Genomic DNA, 23,259 nt, shown 5'->3' with positions numbered 1-23,259 from the left:
TTTTTTTTGTTAAGTTATAAGTTCGAAATATATATATATATATATAATATATATCATTATAATTTTATTTTTAACCGTTTTAAGTTTATAGGCGGGTCAACCTACAATCCGACTCAAGTATTCATTACTTTCACACATATATATTCAAATTAACCACATCAACTCGACAATTCAGACACTTTTAAATTAAGCATCATTCATTTATATATATATATAGTTAACTTATAATTTTTATAAAGAATGAATACATAAATATGGATTAAGTTATAAATTTATATGTATTTATTAGAGTTATTAACCACAGTAACTCGACAATTCAGACACTTTTAAATTAACCATCATTCTTTTATATATATAGTTAACTTATAATTTTTATAAAGAATGAATACATAAATATGGATTAAGTTATAAATTTATATGTATTTATTAGAGTTCTCCCTCCTCCCTCCTCCCTCCTCCCTCCTCCCTCCTCCCTCCTCCCTCCTCCCTCCTCCCTCCTCCCTCCTCCCTCCTCCCTCACGTTAAATTAGAAGAGAAAATTATTTCCAAATTAAATCATTCTAAACCAAAACTATATATATAAAAGGCTTAGGCTCGTGTTTCTTGTGCTCTTTCTAAAATTTTATCACAAAACTTAGCCATTATTTCATCTATCCTATTATTATCTATTCATTTATTTTATATTTAAATATGAAAATTATCTTTTATTTAATTATATAAAATTAATTTATCTTTAAAATATAAAAAATATTTTTTACTTTTAAATTTTAATCCTTAAAAATAGGGAAATTTTACGAAATGTCCTTAAAGATGGCATTATTTGATTTTTTAACCAGCGCATAAAATTAAATGCTCTAGTGACATCTTTATATTTTTTTTGACGAAATTGCCCCTGTCGCGGAACGCAACTTGATGACATTTGAAAAGTCGACAATGCCATGTGAAAAGTCTACAATCACGAGACTCAACCTCGGTTGCGTCTCGCAACCGACATTCGCGAGACGCAACCGGAATTCGCAAGACGCAATTTATTTTTTTCTTGGAAAAATTAAAAAAAAAATTACTTCTCGCGATTGCCGATTGTGTCTCGCAATTATAGACTTTTTACAACTAGGACATTTTCGTCCAAAAAAAAAAGTGTCACCATAGCATTTAATTTTATGAGCCGGTAAAAAAATTAAATAAAGATATCTTTAGGGTTATTTAGTCAAATTTCCCAAAAAAATATATTTTTTTTAAAATTTAATTAAACATGTTTTTTTAGAAAAAATCTCATTAACCACTATATCAAACAAAAGAGCTCTCGGTGATAATATTTGTTTGGTTTTATTGTGCAGAAATGGTAAACCAAAGTTGGAGGGCTTAAAGGCTTAAATGAAGCTGGAATCAAACAGAGAGGAGGGGAGGCCATTTCCTTTTAGAAGGGAGCTTGGATTTTAGAGGGAATTACTATTTTCTTCTTATTTGAAAAAGTGTTTGATTTGTGGAAGTTCAGTAACCTGTTCTTAGAGGATTCGTCTAGATTCTTGACTGATTTTCTGCTTGAATAGGAAAACGGATGTCTTTTCATGGTGGGTGCTCATCAGCACAACCTGTTGTTGACAAATTTTTGGCTCTCTTGAGACGATGCGTTTCAACCAAGACTCTTCAGCAAGTCCACTCCCAAATGCTCGTAAACTCTCTAGATAAGCACAATTTTCTTCTCCCTAAGCTAGTTGATGTCAAGGATTTCAACTACGCCTCTCTGTTCTTCTCACACATACCCAAACCCAATGAATACACTTACAATATCATGATCCGTGGCTTGACAACTACATGGAAAAAATACGATATTGCTCTAAATTTATATTACAAGATGAAAATTTTGGGTTTGAAGCCGGATAATTTCACTTATCCATTTTTATTTATTTCATGCGCAAATCTTTTGGCTCTAGATCATGGCCGTTTAGCCCATTCCATGATCTTAAGATGCGGGTTAAACTTTGATGACCATACAAGTCATTCGTTGATCACGATGTATGCACAATGTGGCGATGTGGGTTATGCACGTCAAGTGTTTGATGAAATTACTGAGAAAGATTTGGTCTCATGGAACTCGATGATAGCAGGATACTCGAAGATGGGTTTTGCTGGGGATGCAGTAGATTTGTTCCAAAAGATGAAAGATGAAGGCTTTCATCCTAATGAGATGACTTTGGTGAGTGTTCTTGGAGCTTGTGGTGATTTGGGAGATTTGAATATGGGAAGGTCTCTTGAGTGTTTTGTTGAAGAAAACAATATTGCTGTGAACTCTTATATTGGTTCAGCTTTAATTAGCATGTTTTCGAAAAGTGGTGATGTATCATCAGCAAAGAGAGTCTTTGATGAAATGAAGAAGAAGGATGTGATAACCTGGAATGCCATGATCACCGGGCAAGTGCTTCTAATACACTGTCTAGTTTCATTGTTTGATCATTTCTATCTGAAAACATTCCAGAGTTTTGAATATGCTTGTTCTTATAATCCTTTCAATGTTTGTGTATGCATTACAGGTATGCTCAAAATGGTTTATCAAACGAAGCAATTCAACTATTCAACAGCATGAAAACTGCAGGACTTAAACCAAACAAAATCACATTAGTTGGAGTATTATCTGCCTGTGCCTCAATAGGATCCCTTGAACTTGGCAAATACATTTGTGCCTACGCTTCTGAAAATGGATTACTAAATGAAGTATACGTAGCCACCGCCTTAATCGACATGTACGCAAAGTGTGGTAGTGTGGACGATGCATTCGCCATCTTCCAAACAATGCCCGAGAAAAATAAAGTCTCTTGGAATGCTATGATCTCTGCACTTGCATTTCACGGTCGAGCTGAAGAGTCTCTAAGTCTCTTTACACGTATGGAGAAGGAGGGTCGTGTTAGTCCCGATGATATCACCTTTGTGGCTGTTCTATCCGCATGTGTACATGCTGGTTTGGTAAATGAAGGCAAGCGTTTGTTTAACTTAATGAGCACATCGTTTGGGTTAGTCCCTAAAGTCGAGCATTATTCGTGTATGGTTGATCTTTTAGCTAGATCGGGTCGGTTAAATGAAGCTTGGGACTTAATTGGAAAGATGCCTGGGAAACCTGATGAAGTTTTATTAGGTGCTTTGCTTGGTGCTTGTCAGAAATTTAAGAATACAGATGTGGGTGAGAAGGCTATGAAACTATTATTAACTATAGAGGCTTCTAATTCTGGGAATTATATAATTTCGTCGAAAATGTATGCGAATTTGAGAAGATGGGATGATTCCGCTAAGATGAGAGTTTTGATGAAGGAACAAGGTGTTGCGAAGACTCCGGGTTGTAGCTGGATTGAAGTAGATGGTCGGCTTCACGAATTTCATGCTGGAATTTGTTTCAACAGTTTATATTCTGAAGAGATTTATAAGGTAATTGAATTGTTAATTGATGAAATGAAGATTGAAGGTTATAACCCCAATGTTAGTTTGTTATAGACTATTGTATCTTAATAGTTCAACCTATATATTTCAACCAACTTCCTTCAGCCTATCTTTATCTTTCACTACAGTTGTGCCTAATTTATGATTTCAATTTTTATTTATATATATATTTTTTAAATATTAAAATTTTAGTAGAGAAAACGTCAATTAGATTTGAACATTGTGAAAAGAGCTAAAAAAAAAATTTAAGCCAAAACACAAATGTCAACACATTGTTCCTAATGGATTCCATAATCACTTAAGACAATGATAGTTTGCTAATAGAAGCAACATGAGATGAGTCAAATAATAACTACACATTTTCTCAAAATTTATTTCTAAATTATGAAGATGGTTGGATTATTGAAGACTTACTAATTAATATTTTGATTGATTATGAAAGTACTTACAATTTAGTAGATCTAGAGGTAACAAACAAATCTAAATATAATTTAAGATGGTCTCAACTATTTCTTATCACAATAATAAATGGATGCAAATTATAATGAAATATAGTTTTTGACCATCAAATAAAAGTGGAGTTATAATAGTGTTTTGTTGGTGATTATATATATATATATATATATATATATATATAATATATATATATATATATATATATATATAAAAAAGGATTAGGAGAGAATTTGAGGGAGGAAATATGAGAGGAAATAATATGGCGTAATTTGATTAACCAAAAAAATAATAAAATTTATCTCTCTTCTCTCTCCTTACTTTTTATCTTTTTCTAAACTAGTATGTAGTTTTTCTCCCAATCCCCTCCCTCAAATTTCATCCCCTATCACTCCTCATCTATATATATATATATATAAATTTGTATTAAGTTATTTAAATTTATACCTCTATATAATTTATACCTCAACTTATTTTTATTGGGCGTTTATATAAATTGTAAGGGGTATAATTTGTGTAAAGTAAGGGGTATAATTTGTATAAAGTATTAAGATGTATAAATTATATAAATTATTAATGTTTGGTTGGAAGAATAAAAGAATTATAAATTATATTAGTTTTATAATTTTGTGTTTAGTTTTTTGGTATAAGAAGAATAAAAGACTATCTCATCTTTGTATTTATATAAATTGTTTTAATATTTATTTTTATCTAATTTTATTTTTTATTATTAATTATATTTAAATTAATAAAAAAATTAATTATCATATAAATATTTTTAAATAAATAATAATGTTATATAATTATATACATATAAGTTCTTTTTATATATATATATATATATATATATGATTTTTTATATTATTTATCAATAACTAAAATTATTAATATAATAACAAAATAACAACAAAATTAAACCTATAACATTTGTTGAAACTTATGCTGACTAGGAAAAAAGTCATTGGACTCTTTTAACTTGTTAAACACTCATTAAGTAAATCAATTCTTTTTATTTTGACTTTAAATAATATTGAAAGAGAAAAAAATTCAAAGAATTTATTTACCTTTTACAGTTGAGTTAAGATGGCTTCCACGAATAGTAACTCCCTCCATAGTTTTCACCTCAGTAAAATAAAAAAAATTAAAAAAAAATAAATTGTCTTAAGAACTTAGATTAAAAATAAGAAGAATGATCCAAATGTGCGAGAAAAAAAAAAAAAATGAAGATTGAAAATGGAAAAGGATCTATTGGGAAAGAAAATTTAACAAGACTAAAAAAAGAGAAAAAATTTTAAAAAAATTATACTTAAGGTATATGTTGTACCTTAACCTCACTGTTTATACTATTTTTTTTACTAAACATTAACTAAAATTTATTGTAGATACTAATATCCTAGGTTATGTTTGGTAAAAGGTATAAGACTGTATATATAGTATTATTGTATATACAGTAAATTATAAAACTTATTTGGTTTGTTTGAATTTATATATACATTGATATCTAGGTATAAGTTATACTTTGAATAGGTATAATATAGTACTTATTCAAACCAGTTATAAGAAGGTATTAAAATTTGAATTAATTTTTAATATTTTTGAATTCTAATTTTTTAATATTAATATTAATTTTTCATTAAAGTTTAATTATTAAGTTTTTATTATTTTTAATTTAGTTTTATATTATATTTTTAAATAAACTTATTTTATCAATTTTAATATTTTTTAAATAAACTTATTTTATCAATTTTAATATTTAAAATTTTAAATAATTTTAATTTTATTTATTTTTACAAAAAAAAGTTAAACGTTTATTATTAATAATTATAATTATTATCTGTTAATTCAATCATTTAAAAAATATATATTATCATTCATATTTTAAACAAAATTATTAAATAATACTAAATATTTATTTTTATATATTATTATTAATTTAAAATAATAACGTAATTAAATTATTATTTATTTATTTGATATAATATTAGTAATATTTAAAGTAATTATAATAAATTTTATATAATATTAAAATAAAAAAAGGTTAGTTAAAAATAATATTAAAAACATAATTAACAAAAAAAAAAAAAAATTATTTTATTCTTATACTTAAATTTTATACTATCTACCAAACAAAAAATTATAAACCTATATAATTTATATAATGTCTTCTACTTTCAACCAAACAATAATCTATATAAATTATACTATTTTATACCTCTTTACAGTTTATACCTCCTTACAATTTATACCTCCTTATAGTTTATACCTAATATGTTATACCTCGTACCAAACGCAGCCATATCTACATTATTATTATTGTATGCATATATATATTCTTGTAATAGTAATGGTATGTACTATATTATACAATTTTTAAAGTATAAATTATACTTAAATAATGTTATAGATATAATTATTAACCAAGGAAAAAACCTTTCTTATTTACTGTAGATATCTACAATATTTGTAGATCATATCAAAAGTAGTATAACTTAACTAAAGCTACCTATAATAGTATTATCAAAACTATGATGTATTTGGAATTCAATAGTTAGTTATTCTCATTCTAATTATTTGTATTAGAAACAAAAAAAACATAATATCATCTTTAGTAAGAATTCAATCATATGAGTTGTTTAATGAGAATTTATCAATGTTATATATAGGTAGAGTTGTCCCAAATTTTAAGTTGCTCTATCCTAAAAAAACGTGAATTTTGACCGTTAAATAAATATTTAAAAAAATTAAGTTTTAGTAAGAATAGTACCCATGACCAAATAATAATCTTATGTTTTCATTCTAATTAAATGAGCTGCCCTGGACTTGCTAGGCTTAAACCGACCCTGTATATAAGAGGTATATATATGTTTATCGTGGAAGAATAACATGTTCTCACAAACAATTATTCACAAAGATAAAGATAGATCCAAAGAATGTTATATATGGAAGATAAAAATAAATTGAATGGAATATTTAAAACTACGATAATATACATATTTTAGTTCGGTTTGATATTTGAATGGACAAAAGATCTATATTATTTATTTTTAAAAGGTAACTATAATAAAACTGCCCCTCATAAAATTTGATGTAATTATAATTAATATGATTACTATTTTAAATACAACCCATATTGTATTTTGTTATATTACTCAATTTCTTTATTATGATACATGAAATAATTAAATTTTCTAAAGAGACTCCATTCTCACTTTCTTATATAATTATATAATTTTGTAAAGATATTGCACCATTGGAAAGTATAAATATAAGTGGACAAATAAGCCCTTAATATTAGATTTTTTTAATTTAAAAAGTTAATAAAATTTTAAACGGTTGTAACATCTTCTATGGTTTTAATCTTCTATATAAATGTGATTCTCTAACATGTTTATTGTGTTTCTTCTCCCAGTTTTAAATATTAAAAAAATTACATTTACTTATTTGTTACTTTTCCTGTAAAGGGAATAAAGAACATGTAAAATCAATAGCAGTAAGATTAAATAGGTAAAATTTGATATCTTAGACATCGACTCTTGTCATTTGAATTATTTTGAGTACAATCTAACCGAAAACGAAAATACATTGCTTAGACTTAAATTAAATATAAACAAGTAGACATTGTCTTTTTTTTTTTTTTTTTATCCATGTCTGAAACGAGTTAAATTTAAATACGTTTCTAAGTTATATAGTTAATCCGCGAGAATTATTGATGTCATAAACGAGTAAAATTAGTTAAATAAGTTTGCTTAATCCGTAAGGATTTATAGAAACCTCGGCCGGACGGACTCAATTAGAGAGAAAATCCAGAGCAGAAAGATTTGAAATTTTATATGCCACAACTGCTGATTCACCCATCAGGATCGAACTTATTTTCTCTACCTTCTCTCTATCTCCATCCACGGTCTCTTCTCGCGTCAAAACCTAGCCGTAATCGTTTTCTTTTGGTAAGTCTCTCTCTCTCTCTCTCTCTCTGTATATAATGGAGAAAGTCTCGTGTCATGTTTGCTGATACTGTCCTGATTTTGTTGTTTCAATGTCCTAGCACAACATTCAGCGATAATGAGCGGTACTCCCGTAAAAAGGCCGCATGAGGACGTGGGTCGCGGCGGAGGTGGGAGTAATTCATCGGGTTCTTCAAACTACCCGCATGATGAAACTGGCGGTGGGTATCCTAGTAGTGTTCCAAAGCTCCTTCCAACCGCAGGTTCTAATCCCCATTTCCATCTTCAACCTATGGATCATGCTCCCCACCCAGTTCCTAGGGTTCTGCCTAAGATTCCACGTTCTGAATCGTCTGATAGGAGGCAAACCTCGATTCCAGTGCATCCTAGACCACCCACTGCCTCCTATGACTATTCGCATCCTGACCAAGGAGCGGCTTCTGTTTTAGAACATAGGTTAGACCCGAGGGAAAACCCTTATAACAGGGATCCAAAATTTGAGAACCGAGAACCTGGGATGGGGAATAGAGGAGATGAAGGTAAAGACTTGAAATTTAAGAGGGAATCATATCCGTTAGAGCATAAGAGTGAAAATGTGAAAGTAGATAAGGAAGGTTTTGGCTCAGGTAGTAATAGTCACTTGTACTCGAAAGAATGTAAAGAGAACTATAGAATAAAGAGATATACAGGTACCCCGAGTGTTAATACTGAGATGTGTAATCCATCATGTAGTAATGTGCATGGACAGATTGACAGAGATGTTGTCGAGAAGGAAGTTTTACCTGAACAGAGGGATCCCATGGAGGTTCATGAAGCAACTGGGGATAATAAGGCAGACTTGAAAGGTGAAGATATGCTTAAAGAAAAAGATAAGAAGAGGAAAGAATTCAAACAACGTGATTGGGGAGAAAGAGATTGGGATAAAGAGTCGGTTAAGGAAGAACTTGAAGTTGAAAAGTTGGACGATAGGGAAAAGAAGAATATTGCCAAAGATAAGGAGAAGCCCAAAGAACAGGAGCAGAAACCTGATAAGGGAGACGTATCAAGTGGAGCCGAGAAAGATGGTTTACATGGAGAGGAGTCGATTGATGCTGTTGGTAAGACACCTGAGCTAGAAAGTGTAGGAACAGATACCAATAAAGCTAGCAGGAAGAAAGAAAGAGATGCTGACATGGAAGGTGAAAGACCTGAGAAACGTAGTAGGTACAATGGCAAAGAATCAGATGATGGTTGTCCAGATGCTGAAACAGGCAGTGAAAGGGAAAGAAATGTCTTTAATTATGGTGTTCAACAACGTAAGGATACGCTTCGACCACAAGGTAGTCCTCAAGCAGCAAACCGTGAGCAGTGTTTGTCATCCAGAACACAAGAAATTCAAGGGTAATGCTGCCATTTTTATTTATTTTTTCAATGATGTACTGTTTCTGACCAGCAACTGTGTTTCACAAGAAGCTAAATTTGTTTGTCTAAAAGTTATTTAATGATCCTTGCAATTTCCACTTGTGCTGAAGTTTAGAACTATAGTGAAAAATTATTTTATTCTCATATGGAGTTATATACTTTTTCACTTTTCTTTTCATTATCTCAATCCTTCCCTGCTTTAGTTGCTGATATTTTTTTGGTTTCTGTTTGCCTTGGATAATCGTGTTGGTTTGGAGGAATCACATTTACATCTTTCCAATTTCTAATGATTTATGTCTTCCTCATTTTGTGTTTTTCTGTCTCCAAATTTACTTTTTCTCTTATTATCAAATTCCTGTATATGCCAAAACACTGGTATGGTTGTTTACTGGTTTAGAGGATCTAAGTTCATGCTTCAGATTTGCATCTTTCTTTTGGTTTGCAGAATTACTTCTACCTATTTCCTAATCCTTCATATATATCACAAGTTTTATCATCACCTTTTTAATTTTTGCAACTTTTTGTTGATCTGCACTCTGATGGTTTATTGTTTTCCTTCTCTCCTAATGTGCAGATCTCAGGGTAAGCTGCTTTCAACTTTCAACAGGAGCCTGTTATATTACAAGAATGCACTTTTGTAACATCATGAGCATAACTATTTTATGCACTGTTTTTCTTCTGGTATTGTATTTTCCTCATAAAAGCATTTCTCAAAGGAGAAAATTTGGGTGCTAATGTCCTTGATTAAGTTTTAGGGCTTGCATAATAACCAAGTGGTCTAGATAGTTTAGAGTTGGTTCCTTAAAGTTACAACTTATTTAAGAATTAAGAAGAAAAGAAAAGGGGAAAAATCCTCATAACAGTTGTCTCTAAAGACATCAACTCCTTACTTATCTTCACTTGGACTTTGATAATGATATACTCCTGTATTATCTTACAGTTAATTTTCTTCACTGTCTTTGTCAAAGCTGTATATTTTCCTTGTGTGGGAGTTGACCTCCCCTTTCAGTTTGAAAATTTGGTTAATTTGACATTGCCATTACTGAGAAAAACTCTTAACTGATATTGAAATGGTTCCAAAAAGAGCAGACTAAATCTCCGTTTGCTGAATTTGCACTCGTGTCCTATTGCTAATCTGTTTACAACAGCACTTGAAAACTAATAAGTTCAGTCTGCATCTGAAGCATGTTGTGACAAGCCAAATAAATGTTTATCTAAATACTCCAACTCTGAACCAATGGAATCAAGCATCTTGATAGTGAGGTCTTGATGACACCTTCTAATGACTAACACTTTAATATTTTAGTCTAACGGTTGTGTTTTTAATCTCCTGAATTTTGTTGATTATCAAGTTTACGCCTTTGACCGTTACAGTGCACCTGTTCATTGTGTGGTTTTACCTAAAGTTGTCAATGGAGCACTTTGTACTGAGGAGCTTCATTTGTTACTGCAGGTAAATGTGATGTATCCATTGTAACCTATAGAGCTGGTGAGTGCATGCAAGAGCTTCTGAAATTGTGGAAGGAATATGAGGCATCTCAAGATAAATTGGGTGAAAATTCTCGAAATGGACCAACTCTTGAGATCCGCATACCAGCTGAACATGTCAGTGCAACAAATCGGCAGGTAGCATAAAACTTATTTATTAAGTTTTCCTCTCTGCAAAGAAGACAGGTTTCATGTTCTTTGTTTGTTCATTTGGCAACCTTGCAATATCAAGAATGAAAAACTAATCTTGAGGTACCTAGATGATATCGTCTTGTTTGCATATTATTGAAAATGACAGCAGAATTTTGGATCTTTTGCAAATCTTCCTGCATGAGTTTTGGAGGCTGTGTTTCAATTTTCCGTGGTTTACAAATGCTGTGAAAATGTCAAACTAGGTCTTATTCCAAACAACAAATTTGTCTTTTCAAGAGACATTAACTTCAAGTGTTTGGGGTTGTCTTCCCAATAAAATGTTCATTTATACCTCCTATCTTGGTAGTTTTCCTTTATTTAACTAATCCCTTTTATTTTTCTATAAATTGTAGTTCCATTGTAATAGTTTAATATTTCAAATCAATCAAAAAATATACCAATCTAAACTCACTCTTCATTTTTCTACAAATGTCTATTATTTTTGTTTGGACATTTGTGGAAATTTATAACACGATGGTTCTGAACTGGTTCTTGACATGGATTTTTACAAAATATATCTTTTCGTATGTTTGAGCTCTAGCCTGTAACCTTTCCCCATTCTCCCCCTTCCCCCAACATAAATTTATGTAATTATGTCAAACATATATGGTGATGGTTTAATGATTAAAAAATGGCATGTATACACCGAGAAGCATAGTGTAATGCTATATGCTGAGGAATGTTGGTGAGATGATATTTGGTTGTCTTCTTAGGTGGTGGTTTGAGATTATTTATCTACAAATTATGAAGGTTCACAGATAGCCTAAATACACTTAAAAACAAGATGTACAAGGTGTTATAATCTGTTGCACATATTTTTAACTTGGATGAAACTTTGTTGCCCACATCAGACACTCAAGGGCAAACCCCTTGGGGGTTTACAAGGGTGTTGGCTATAAGGGTACCTACATAAAAAAAAATTGTGTTTTTAACATTTTGCAATTGTCTATTCTTTCATCATTGGAAGAGCTTTGACATACATGGATTTGGAGTTTCAGTTATCTTTGTGAAGTTTTTAACCTGGGGGTGTGTTTAATTCTTGACAGGCATTCTGAGTTGACAATTATGACTTGTATTTTCAATATACCTTGGCTTTGTTTGTAGGTTAGAGGTGGCCAGCTATGGGGAACTGATATCTACACCAATGATTCAGATCTTGTTGCTGGTACAATATTTTGTGGTGTTTTTGAAATTTGAGAACTTCATAATTAGCATATTTTGAGTGCCTTTTAACTATTTCCCAGTCCTCATGCACACCGGTTATTGCCGACCAACTGCCTCTGCTCCACCATCAGTTGTTCAAGAGTTACGTGCTACTATTAGGGTGCTACCTCCAAAAGATAGTAAGACTCTGTAGAAATTTCGTTCCTTTAACTCTTTTCCACTCCTCATGCACAATCATGCAATAACTCTTCCACTCATGATCCTGATTTAAGCCAAATGAAACCATGGTAGCATAAATGCCTATGAGATCTACCAGCTTCTTCAGCTATTTATTCTTTGCTTGCTAGTGATGTATAGAAAGAAATAAAATATACATAGGTATTTCTTCATCATATGGGAATTGTTTGAACCAGTTTCATGATCAACTTATTAGTTGCCTTTAGCTGAAATAAAAGGATTGCTATCTACTTTGTATCGTGCTTCTCATTCCTTGGGCTTCAACGTGTGCCATTTTTACATTGCCAGGCTACATTTCTACTTTGAGAAACAATGTTCGCTCCAGAGCTTGGGGAGCTGGCATTAGTTGCAGTTACGGTGTAGAAAGCTGTTGCATTTTGAAGGTGTGTAATTTTTCAAGTTTTTATGTTCTAGGCCTCTTCTATAGAATGATTCAATCTAAAATCAGTTACAATTCTGAAGGTAATTGTTTTATTGACCTGGATTTTCAAAGAAAAATATATTTATATGTTATTATCCATTATGAGATTCCCAAGTACTTGTTTATGGAGTTTGTTTGTCAACTAAAGGAAGGACCATATTGATTCCCTTAGCTTCTTTTGTTCTTTTGAAATGAAATCTCCTTCTATTTTCCTGTAGAAAGGAGGCGGTACAATTGAGCTTGAGCCTTGTCTTACGCAAACATCGACACTGGAACCAACTCTTGCTCCTGTTGCAGTGGAACACACAATGACTACAAGGGCTGCAGCTTCTGTACGGCCTTATTGACTCCACTTAGTTTTGTTGTTTGGTAATAGGCTTCTAGCCTTTCATGTCTTAATTTTTCGCAGAATGCTTCAAGGCAACAAAGATTTGTTCGAGAAGTGACGATACAATACAATTTGTGCAATGAACCTTGGTACAGTTTTAAATTGCTCAAATCTTTGTTCTTTTAACTTTTCCATTATAGTACATTAGGCATACTTGTAAATTCTTTTGGTTGTGAATTTATTAGCCTAATGTTAGATAGTAGACACCAATTATTTTGGTACAAGTTGTTTGGGGTTGGGCAATTTATGTAAAGCGGTGATACAAAAAAAATTGTTTGGCTATAAATGAGGTTGTGGCATGACACTATATGTCTTTTTCCTTCAGGGCCTCCTAATTTGGCTGAATCAAACTACTCATGGGTTACCTTAGTTTGGAGAACATATATGAGAGGAATATATAAAATCAATGTATCTACTAACTAATTTTGTATAATTGATTATTTTCCATAATTAGTTAGGCTTTGTGATTGATTGTTCATCAATTAGGAGATTCTCAAAATCCCAAAATTGAGGGATTATTTAGTATGTATATATAGAGCTTATAGTTTCTTAATAATGTACTAGAAATATATTATTTTCAGAAACCTACAAAGAGTTCTAATCTCCTTCCTTTGTCTGATCCCCCCTTTGGTTTGATTTCTTACTGTTTTAACTTTTAACTTTTCAGGATTAAATACAGTATAAGCGTTGTAGCAGATAAGGGCTTGAAAAAAGTATTGTATACATCTGCACGACTAAAGAAGGGCGAGGTTTTGTATCTAGAAACTCATACAAGGAGGTATGTTCTTTAAATCCAATTCCTAGATATTTAGTTCTGTTTGGTTGTGCATTTTACTTATTTTGTTTTTTGTCTTGAGAAGAACTAGATCAATCTTCTTGTATGTTTTGACTGTCATTGGGTCAATTTCCATGTGCAAGATGGCTGTGTTGGGTCAATATCTCTGTCTATTGTGATGTGATTGTTTTTTATTTTAGATGCCATACACACATGAGCATAACAAGTTTTGAAACTTTAATAACTTGTGTTGATGTGATTGAAAGGTATGAGCTCTGTTTCATGGGAGAAAAGATAGTCAAGAATAACACTTCCCAGACTCATGATTCAGAAGAAACACATGGCATACACACAGCAAACGGAGGTGGATCAGATGGGGATTCGATTGATGTTTTTAGGTGGTCTCGTTGTAAGAGCCCCCTGTCACAGAAAGTCATGAGAACAGTTGGGATTCCTTTGCCTCTTGAACATGTGGAAGTAAATCTCTCTCTCTCTCTCTCTCTTAATGCACACACACGTACACAAGAAAATTACACTGTAAATAGATACAAGCTTCATCAAATGCATCTTTCGGTCTTAAACTCTGGGTGATGAATAATTATCGGATAAAATACTTGGGTCTTTTATTTTGGAGAAACAGATCTAGTTTTTTTTAAAGTAAAAACCTTGAGTAAGGATTGTTATCTTTGAGAAAGAAGGGCAAGGTTGAAACTAGAATATGGTGTATACATAACTAACTTGTGTGGGTTTAGCCTGATAGTTATGATTATTCCTCCTCTTGTCTTAAGGATTACGTACTTTATGTAAATGATAAGTATTTTTATGTTTTGATTCTTGAACAAAACAAGTTTTACTTTTTTATCTGCTCGAGTTGTTCACAGGTTTTTTTGCAAGTCATTTTATTTATTGTCCAACTTATGAACAGGTATTAAAGGAGAATCTTGACTGGGAGGATATCCAGTGGTCACAAACGGGCGTGTTCATGGCAGGAAAAGAGTATCTTCTTGCTCGTGCGCATTTTATATCTCCTTTATGAGGTGTTTTGGATCGTCTTCTCTCTAATAATGTTATTAGTGTAGTAGATAAGAATATTAGACTTGTTGATGCATGTCCTTGTTATATTATTATAGAATTATTATGAATGACTTTTATAGTTCACAGGTAGTGGTAGAGTTCAATTCTTCATGACCATTGAAAAAAAAAAAGAAACACTATTATGGACTTATATAATTTTCTGCAAACATTCATGGCGTACACATGGGTTAGATTTGCTACAGCGAGAAAGTTATGATATTGATGAACCGAGATGAAAGAAATTATTTTTTTACTTACAATATTTGTTTCTTAGGCGTGTGTAAGCGGTTCGGTTCGATTGATTTTTCACCGAAAAATTATCAAAAGGGGTCGGTTTTTCAAAATTTTCATCCGCCGGTGTCACGGTTGACCGTTAAAAATTGGTTGGGTCAAAATATAACAAATGTATATAATATAATAAACTAAAGAATGAAAAAATTAGTTAAATTTTATAATAAAATTTTAATGAATGATGTAATAAAATAATTATTTAATTTAAAAGAAAATATTAAATAAATAAAAATAAGTTTAAAAAAGAAAAAAGAAAATCATGTGTCAAGATTCGAATCCTGAAAAAAAAAAAACATTATGTTCATTATTTATCAGTAGACTAGAATCGTCGATCCGCCAATTGAACCGGGCATAGTTGGCAGAGAAAATTATAAACCGGACAAAACTCGATTCAGTCGGTTATAATTATTTTGGTTTGTTCGATTTTGCTTACACCCCTAGGCGTGTGTGTTTGTTTTAAGAAATTTTAATACATTTGGTTAATTTGGTAATCCAACTTGGGTCTCAACCATTGCAAATGGCAGGTTTTGATTCCTCAACTCAATGTATAGCACAAGATATGACAACAAATAAAGACCACACAAAATTAAGTTAAAAGCTTGAAGAATTTCATTGGCTCTTCTTCCAAAGTTATTTATGCAATTTAATTCAATGGCCAACTTTGTCATGAACCTTCAAAAATAAGAAGTTCACCATCAGAATCTTAACATCAGTCCTACTTATTCTAAACAAAGATTCTACAGCTTCATGGTATGTATATTGTTAGTCTCCTGTTTCAGCTGAAATAGAGCTAAACCAACAAAAAAAAGTTCATCATTGATTCCCTTACTAAGACAGGACAAACAAAAGCATAAATCAATCATCATCATCATTACTAGCATAATCCAAAGAGCTGTAATTTAAATAGGTTCAGAAATTTGTTTTAAAGAAAAACAAAGTAATATAAAAGCCAGTCCAATCCCTCAACACAATCAGACTACAGAACGATGAGAAGTGTTGAACTTTCCCTGCAACCATATCGATCTTTTATCACTCTTAAGTGCTACAAAAGTTTCTCTCGCATTGGGATTCTCAAAAAGATCCAGTGCAAAGAAGTAGAGATTTTGGTCCATCACTTGCAACTCATCCAATAGTTTAATGCATTTGCTTATGGAAAATCGATCACCATTCTTCAGAATTGTGGAAGCCCTCAATCTCGAAGCAGCTGCAATTTCTAGCATGGCATCCACTATTGCATCACCAGTAGCCTTACGACTTCTCTTACGTTGACCTGAACCCGACATTGACTTACGCCTTTGTCCATCAAGCATATTCAAATCATCTCCAGACCCCGAAGAAGCATCCTCGTCAGCAAACATAGGATCAACTGACATCCTTCAAGTTACAAAACCCCAGAACTTGGAATACAACTGCTGTTTCCAACATAGAAATAGATAACAATTTATCAAAATGGAACAATCTTTAGCATTTCATTTTTTTTTTTAATCTGGATCCACATGAGAAATCGATTAATTTTTTAATAAGCGTGAAAATGGGGCAATATATGCTACTACAAAACATTCAATACTCTCCAAGTTGTTATTGTCAAATTTATTATATAATAAATTTCATCTCTTCTATTAACCAAAATATATCAATAAGGACAATTAAAAACATGATTGTTTCACACAACTAGTAACTATAGAGCGATGCTTGATTATTTCCATAAAACCTCGTTGAGGTAGGTATATTGAGTTTGAATAAAGGGTATTTGAATATTTTGGTTAATGATTTGAATGGTAAGATTATTAATTGGATAGTGAGTTATTTGGAATTAATCTCAAATAAACCAAATCTAACAAGGACTAACTTTCTTTTACAAAATGGTGATCACAATGGATGGGATATTAACTCTCCATACAAAAATCAAATAATCTAACACGTCCATTCGTCCTACCTTTCAGCAAGTTTTGAAATACATAGAAGGGCATAAAGAAGTATTAACAAAACTAGGGTTTTTTTAATGAGATTTTCTCTAGAATTAAACTTCTTCTATATAATTTACCCAAGTAAGTAAAAATTGGAATGTCTTAAAAGATCAAGCATGAATGAAACATCAGATTAAACATATTTCCATCCCTCATATGTACACACACCAATACCATACAGCTATAAAGGATCAAACTTCAAAAGGAAAACCCAGAAAGAAGACAATCAATCATCAGAGATCGAACAAAAAACCAGCCCATTAACAAATCAATGAATCACACGAGAAAACCCAACTGAAAATGAGTTTATGACTATACAATAGTCTCCAATTTCAATAAAAAAAAATGCCCTAATACATTATGGAAACAAGAATTTCTCAGAAACCCATAAACAGGAAAGTGAAACAGAATGTAATGAAAGAAAACATACCTTAACGAAACAGAAAGATGAAGAACAGCTAGAGTAAGAAACCCAAAGAGATTTTTCAGAGAGGAGAGACTGAGTGAGAAAAGAGCCGAAAGTGAAATCTTGAAAAGTTCGGGTTTTTGCCAAAAACCCTCTTCTAATTTTTTTTTTGAGGGCCGACCAAATATAAACCGGTGAGGGAATATTTTAATTTACTTTTCGCCCTAAACAGTACTTTTGGGCCTCAAATTCCACTTTTAAAATATTTTTTATATTTCCAAAATATTGCTAAGATATTTAGAAAATATGAAATTTAAATTAAGATTTATTAGTGTAGAGATTAGCTTAAAACTAATTTCGAAAATTTGACTTGGACTGAGCAAATGGATAGATTCAATGTACATATAATTTAAATTAAATTTAAATTATCTATTTGACTTAATTAATATCTATATTTGACTTCTTTAATATGTTTTTTATGATTTGTTTTAACACATTTGACATATATTTATAATTAGTTTATCTATTTAATAAGTTCTAACCCATTTTGATTTGTGTAACACATTTTTTATTTATGAGATTAACATGTTTTTATTATATTAATACAAAATTATAAATATTAAAATAATTAATAAGTTAAAACTATAAGTAAATTTTATTAGTCTTATTTTTAATTTTTTTTTATTATAATTAATTAATGTGATTATAGTTTATTTTAATTTAAATATTATTTATGAATTCTAAAATAATTTAAGTTAAATATATTATTTAAAATAAATTATAGAATTTATTTTATATAAAACAATAAATTATAAATATAAAATGAATAAATTAAAAATACTTTTATTCAACATTTTTTTAATAATTATTCTTCCAAACTAAAAAATAATTCCTAAACAAATTTTAAATTGTTGAGGTGTTTGGAAACAAAATAAAAAAAATTGAATGAGTGAAATATATTTTGAATTAGTTGTTGACTCCAAATATTTAAAAAAATGACATTTGAAATCTTTTCTTTTTAAGAAAAATGAATTTTAAAAATGTATATAAAATTTTATATAGTTAATTTTTTTTATTATATAAATAATTAAATATAAAATAAAACAACCTATTTAATAAATTAACTGATTTTGTATCCACCTCTCCCTCAATCAACTCTCCTTTAATTAGAAAAATCTCCATAATTAAATTATTCAGCAAGTTAAAATGTCATTTTTAAAATAAAATAATATGTTCACCCTAATTAAGATGAGTTATGGAGACTTATAATTCAGTTAAAAAAAACATTTATGTTAATAAGATAAGTAGTCATATCCAAATTATTATTAAAACAAATTAAAAATGAATAATTTACTTAAAATGTTGTCAAAATTTAAATTACAAATAATTTCTCTTCTATTTATTAATAAAAATATAGTTCTGAAATTCATATGAATTTAACAAAACTTCAATAAGATTTTAAATTTTATTTTACTTGTTTTAAAGTTATAATTAATAGTAGAATGATTCCCTTAATGGTTCAAGTTCAATATTGTTATTTTTGTAAGATATTTATAATGTTTATTTGATTGATTTCGTATTAACAAATTATCCCAATAAAAAAATATATAAAATGATAACTTAATATTGTATTCCATTCTAGTGTTTTATTTATTTATTTTTGTAATTATAAATAAACAACAATTATTTAATCATGATGTATTTATTTAAAAAATTTAAATATATATATAATAATAATAATAATAATAATAATAATAATAATAATAATAATAATGCTAAATTTGAATTTACCGGGAGGTCGGGAGCTATTGTTAATTTGAATATATATGTGAGAGTAAATGAATATTTAGGTTGAATCATGAGTTGATCTGCCCATAAATTTGAACCGATTAAATATAAAATTAAAAATGTTATAGATATGTTTCGAACTAAAAAACAAATAAATCTCTTTAACCAATTAAGTTAATAAGACTTTATATTTTAAAAAATACACAAAATTTAATGAACACAAGACTTTTATAACAATATGATAGGATCAACTTTATCGATAAAGACGGGGTCTAGCTATTGATGAAGACTTATGAAAAACGGTTTGAAAGAAATCCTGTTAGAGATTTAATTCGCTTTCTATTTTACGCAAACTCTTGTAAACACTTGAAACAGAATCAAGGCGGAATTGTTTACTTGAGTTTGAAGCTTAAGATGAAGAATGAAAAAGATGACAGAAATGAAAGAACACAGCAGTTTGTTTATGGATGTTCGGAGAAACTCTCCTACGTCACCCCTTTTTCCAACCACCGGAATGATTCACTATAATATGATTAGAATCAAATACAGTTTGCACACACTTAGCACACTATTAAACAGAACACACTCTGTTTAATTTACAAGATGAAGAATATCACTCAGCTAATGGTGTTTTTGATTCTAGCTCTCTCTTGATTTACACACAGTACAATCAGGAAAGCAACTTCACAGTATAAATATTCAAAGGCTTGATTTCTGTAAGCAAGATAATCTAATAGTTTCTCTCTTTGTAAAAAATCCGATACTTCGTTGTCCTTAGAATTTGATAAATATTGGGCAGAGACTAACGGTCGAATCTTTAGAATGATACGTGCCACTTTTCTATTGGAAAGCCTCCATAGTACACAACAGATTCTGAGTACAAGGATCGTGGTCGTACGCCAACTGGTAGTGCGCCGAATATTCCATCAGGGATGTACCTGTAAAACAAGTAATGTGAGGAAAATTCTCTTACGTGACATTCATTGGTTTGTTGCATATAACTATCGAACTAATTTTCACTAGAAAGTGGAGCAGGAGTAGAGTACATCTATAGCACGTGGGTAGGCGTGTGCTACCTACAAGCATACTGCTCAAGCTGAGCATTAGACGTATTTCAGTTAGACGACCTCGTCTAATGAAATCAAACATCCCCGTCTAAGAGCAGAATTCATTAGACCACCTAGTCTAATGGGATTAGACTTACGTCTAATTACAATCACTTCAGACTAATCTGAAGGAGTTAGACTACACGTCTAACTTTCACTAATTAGACTTCACTTCTAATTATTCACTAACCATTAGACTGCACGTCTAACTCCACTGAGTTAGATTGCACGTCTAATTTCGGTTCTACTTCAGACTTGTCTGAAGGAGTTAAACTTACGTCTAACTTTCACTAATTAGACTACACGTCTAATCATTCACTAACCATAAGACTGCACGTCTAATTCCGGTTCTACTTCAGACTTGTCTAAAGGAGTTAGACTCACGTCTAACCTTCACAATCCAATAGACTGCACGTCTAACTCCACTGAGTTAGACTGCACGTCTAATTCCGTATACATTAGACTGCACGTCTAACTCCGCTAAGTTAGACTGCACGTCTAATTCCGTATACATTAGACTGCACATCTAATTCTGTATACATTAGACTGCACGTCTAACTCCACTGAGTTAGACTACATGTCTAATTCCGTATACATTAGACTGCACGTCTAACTCCACTGAGTTAGACTGTACGTCTAATTCCGTATACATTAGACTGCACGTCTAACTCCACTGAGTTAGACTACACGTCTAATTCTGAGATCTATTAGACTGTACGTCTAACTATATTAGTTAGACTACATGTCTAATTACGGAGATCTATTAGACTGCACGTCTAACTCCATGAGTTAGACTGCACGTCTAATTACGGAATTCATTAGACTGCACGCCTAACTCCACTGAGTTAGACTGCACGTCTAATTCTGTGCATCTAATGCCAAATCGGTCTAATGAGCTTTATTAGAGCCAAGTCTTATGAAATATGATTTCGATACACCTACATCAAAACGCATAAATCATTTTATCATCAAAATTCCAATTGTCAAATTATTTCAACACTTAATCAAAATAATTTGACCCAACACAATATATATATATAATAATGTTTAATTTAAATTTGTCAAGGGATCGAAAACTGTGGTTAATTTCGATATATGTGAGATTAATTGAAACTTGGGTGTTATATATATATATATCATTATTATTTTATTTAATATTATGATAAGAGATATAATTATTTTTATTATATTGTTGTGTATGAGTATAAAAAATTTATATAATATATATATATATATAATTATTCAAAATGTAACTTATAAAAATATATATATTTCAACAATCATAAGTGGTCTAGCGACTAAAGTGTTAACATTTCATACTTAAGATTAGAGTTCAAATCTCTCTAAAATTAATTATGATATGTGGGTGCGCGAATATTGGTAGATGAAGCGGAAGCGAGATTGTATGCCGAAAGGTATAAACGAATTTTGAGAATGTCGGTTTGAGTAATGCAAACATTAGTGAGAAACCTAAAGGTTCGTCCACATAGAGTGATTTAGAGCCTAAGATCGTGCCGAAAGGTGTAATAAAATGTTATGAATGTGGGTTTGAGTTAAGCATTATAATAAATACTGGTAAATTCACGTGAGATTTACATGAAAAACATAAAAATTAAAATTAATTCATTACAATAATTTAAAATATGTATTCAATGTCTCTCATTCTTAATAAATAAAATTAGGATAAGAAATTTAATTAATTTTATTATATATAATATTATATATATATATATATCATTATTAACTAAAATATTTTTATTTAATATTAGGATAAGAGATATAATTATTTTTATTATATTTTTTTAGTATGAGTATGAAAATTTTATATAATATATATAATTATTCAAATTGTAACTTATAAAATATATATACATACACAATATTATAAAATTATTTCAATAATCATAAGTTGTCTAGCATTAAAATGTTAACATTTCATAATTAAGACCTGTGTTTGAATCTCTCTAAAAATAATTATTATATGTGGGTGCGCAAACATTGGTAGATGAAGCGGAAACAAGAATGTCAGATTAAGTAACGCAAACATTGGTGAGAAAACCTAAAGGTTCATCACGGAGGGTGATTCCTAAGTTTATGCCGAAAAGTGTAATCGAAGGTTGTGAATGTCGGTTTGAGTAAAACAAATATTGGTGAGAAAACTTAAGGGTTCGTCAACGGAGGGTGATTTAGGGACTAAGATCATGCTGAAAGGTGTAATCAAATGTTTAAGAACGCACTAAAGACTACACAGTTCTTTCACAGAGCCACAGAGGGTGAGCAAAAGAAAAAAAACATAGTATATATATATATATATATATATATATATATATATATATATATATATATATATATATATATATATATATATATATATATATATATATATATATATATATATATATTGAAAATTGAAAATAATTATGATTAATAATACAATATTAAAAAGATAATTTAAATGATATATATGAGTGAAGAGATTTTATTTATGTATTTTGTAGTATTAAAATCATTAATATATATATATATATAAATTCATAAAATATAATAAATATTTGTTATTTTAATTTACAAGATTCCTGTATATGCATATAAATTAGAAAATAAAAAATATATATTTAACTATATGTTAAGTTTTTGAAGTGAATCGAATTTTATTTATTTATTTATTATTATAAAAAAAAAACAAGACTTTATATACTTAAATAATAGTTTAGAATTGACGAAAAATTTAAAAAGAA

At 30.1% G+C, this 23,259-nt stretch overlaps 3 protein-coding genes across 4 annotated transcripts; 2 read left to right on the top strand and 1 right to left on the bottom strand.

The window, feature by feature from the left end:
* Positions 1-1,396: 1,396 nt before the first annotated feature.
* Positions 1,397-3,602, top strand: LOC124921882 (pentatricopeptide repeat-containing protein At2g34400). Its single transcript, XM_047462583.1, has 2 exons — positions 1,397-2,412; positions 2,532-3,602. Exons 1-2 carry the CDS (start codon positions 1,559-1,561, stop codon positions 3,481-3,483), a joined length of 1,806 nt encoding a protein of 601 aa, XP_047318539.1. The 5' UTR covers positions 1,397-1,558; the 3' UTR covers positions 3,484-3,602.
* Positions 3,603-7,679: 4,077 nt separating this feature from the next.
* Positions 7,680-15,130, top strand: LOC124919098. Its single transcript, XM_047459256.1, has 12 exons — positions 7,680-7,826; positions 7,925-9,203; positions 9,799-9,806; positions 10,678-10,850; positions 12,009-12,069; positions 12,149-12,247; positions 12,594-12,688; positions 12,945-13,058; positions 13,136-13,203; positions 13,782-13,892; positions 14,156-14,366; positions 14,815-15,130. The coding sequence occupies exons 2-12, from the start codon at positions 7,942-7,944 to the stop codon at positions 14,923-14,925; spliced, it is 2,313 nt and encodes a 770-aa protein (XP_047315212.1). The 5' UTR covers positions 7,680-7,826; positions 7,925-7,941; the 3' UTR covers positions 14,926-15,130.
* Positions 15,131-16,103: 973 nt separating this feature from the next.
* LOC124921881 lies at positions 16,104-17,801 on the bottom strand. Of its 2 annotated transcripts, none has more exons than XM_047462581.1 (2): positions 17,652-17,801; positions 16,104-16,663 (listed from the first exon to the last, which is right to left on the bottom strand). In XM_047462581.1, exon 2 carries the CDS (start codon positions 16,625-16,627, stop codon positions 16,226-16,228), a length of 402 nt encoding a protein of 133 aa, XP_047318537.1. In that variant the 5' UTR covers positions 16,628-16,663; positions 17,652-17,801; the 3' UTR covers positions 16,104-16,225. The 2 variants fall into 2 exon arrangements, with proteins under 2 accessions (XP_047318537.1, XP_047318538.1); XM_047462582.1 differs by having other exon boundaries at positions 16,104-16,666; positions 17,652-17,795.
* Positions 17,802-23,259: the final 5,458 nt, after the last annotated feature.

This window comes from Impatiens glandulifera, chromosome 1 (genome assembly GCF_907164915.1).
Source record: "Impatiens glandulifera chromosome 1, dImpGla2.1, whole genome shotgun sequence".
NCBI classification, from domain to species: domain Eukaryota; kingdom Viridiplantae; phylum Streptophyta; class Magnoliopsida; order Ericales; family Balsaminaceae; genus Impatiens; species Impatiens glandulifera.
The sequence above is the reverse complement of the archived record's forward strand: the minus strand, read 5'-3'. Positions and strand labels throughout refer to the sequence as shown.

Bases quoted from the DNA above. Each gene is read 5' to 3' on its own strand.
- LOC124919098 (XM_047459256.1), top strand. From the start codon at position 7,942: ATGAGCGGTACTCCCGTAAAAAGGCCGCATGAGGACGTGGGTCGCGGC. The intron at 13,059-13,135 runs GTACGGCCTTAT...AATTTTTCGCAG, and splicing joins CTACAAGGGCTGCAGCTTCT to AATGCTTCAAGGCAACAAAG. The intron at 13,204-13,781 runs GTACAGTTTTAA...TTAACTTTTCAG, and splicing joins AATTTGTGCAATGAACCTTG to GATTAAATACAGTATAAGCG.
- LOC124921881 (XM_047462581.1), bottom strand. From the start codon at position 16,627: ATGTCAGTTGATCCTATGTTTGCTGACGAGGATGCTTCTTCGGGGTCT.
- LOC124921882 (XM_047462583.1), top strand. From the start codon at position 1,559: ATGTCTTTTCATGGTGGGTGCTCATCAGCACAACCTGTTGTTGACAAA. The intron at 2,413-2,531 runs GCAAGTGCTTCT...TATGCATTACAG, and splicing joins TGGAATGCCATGATCACCGG to GTATGCTCAAAATGGTTTAT.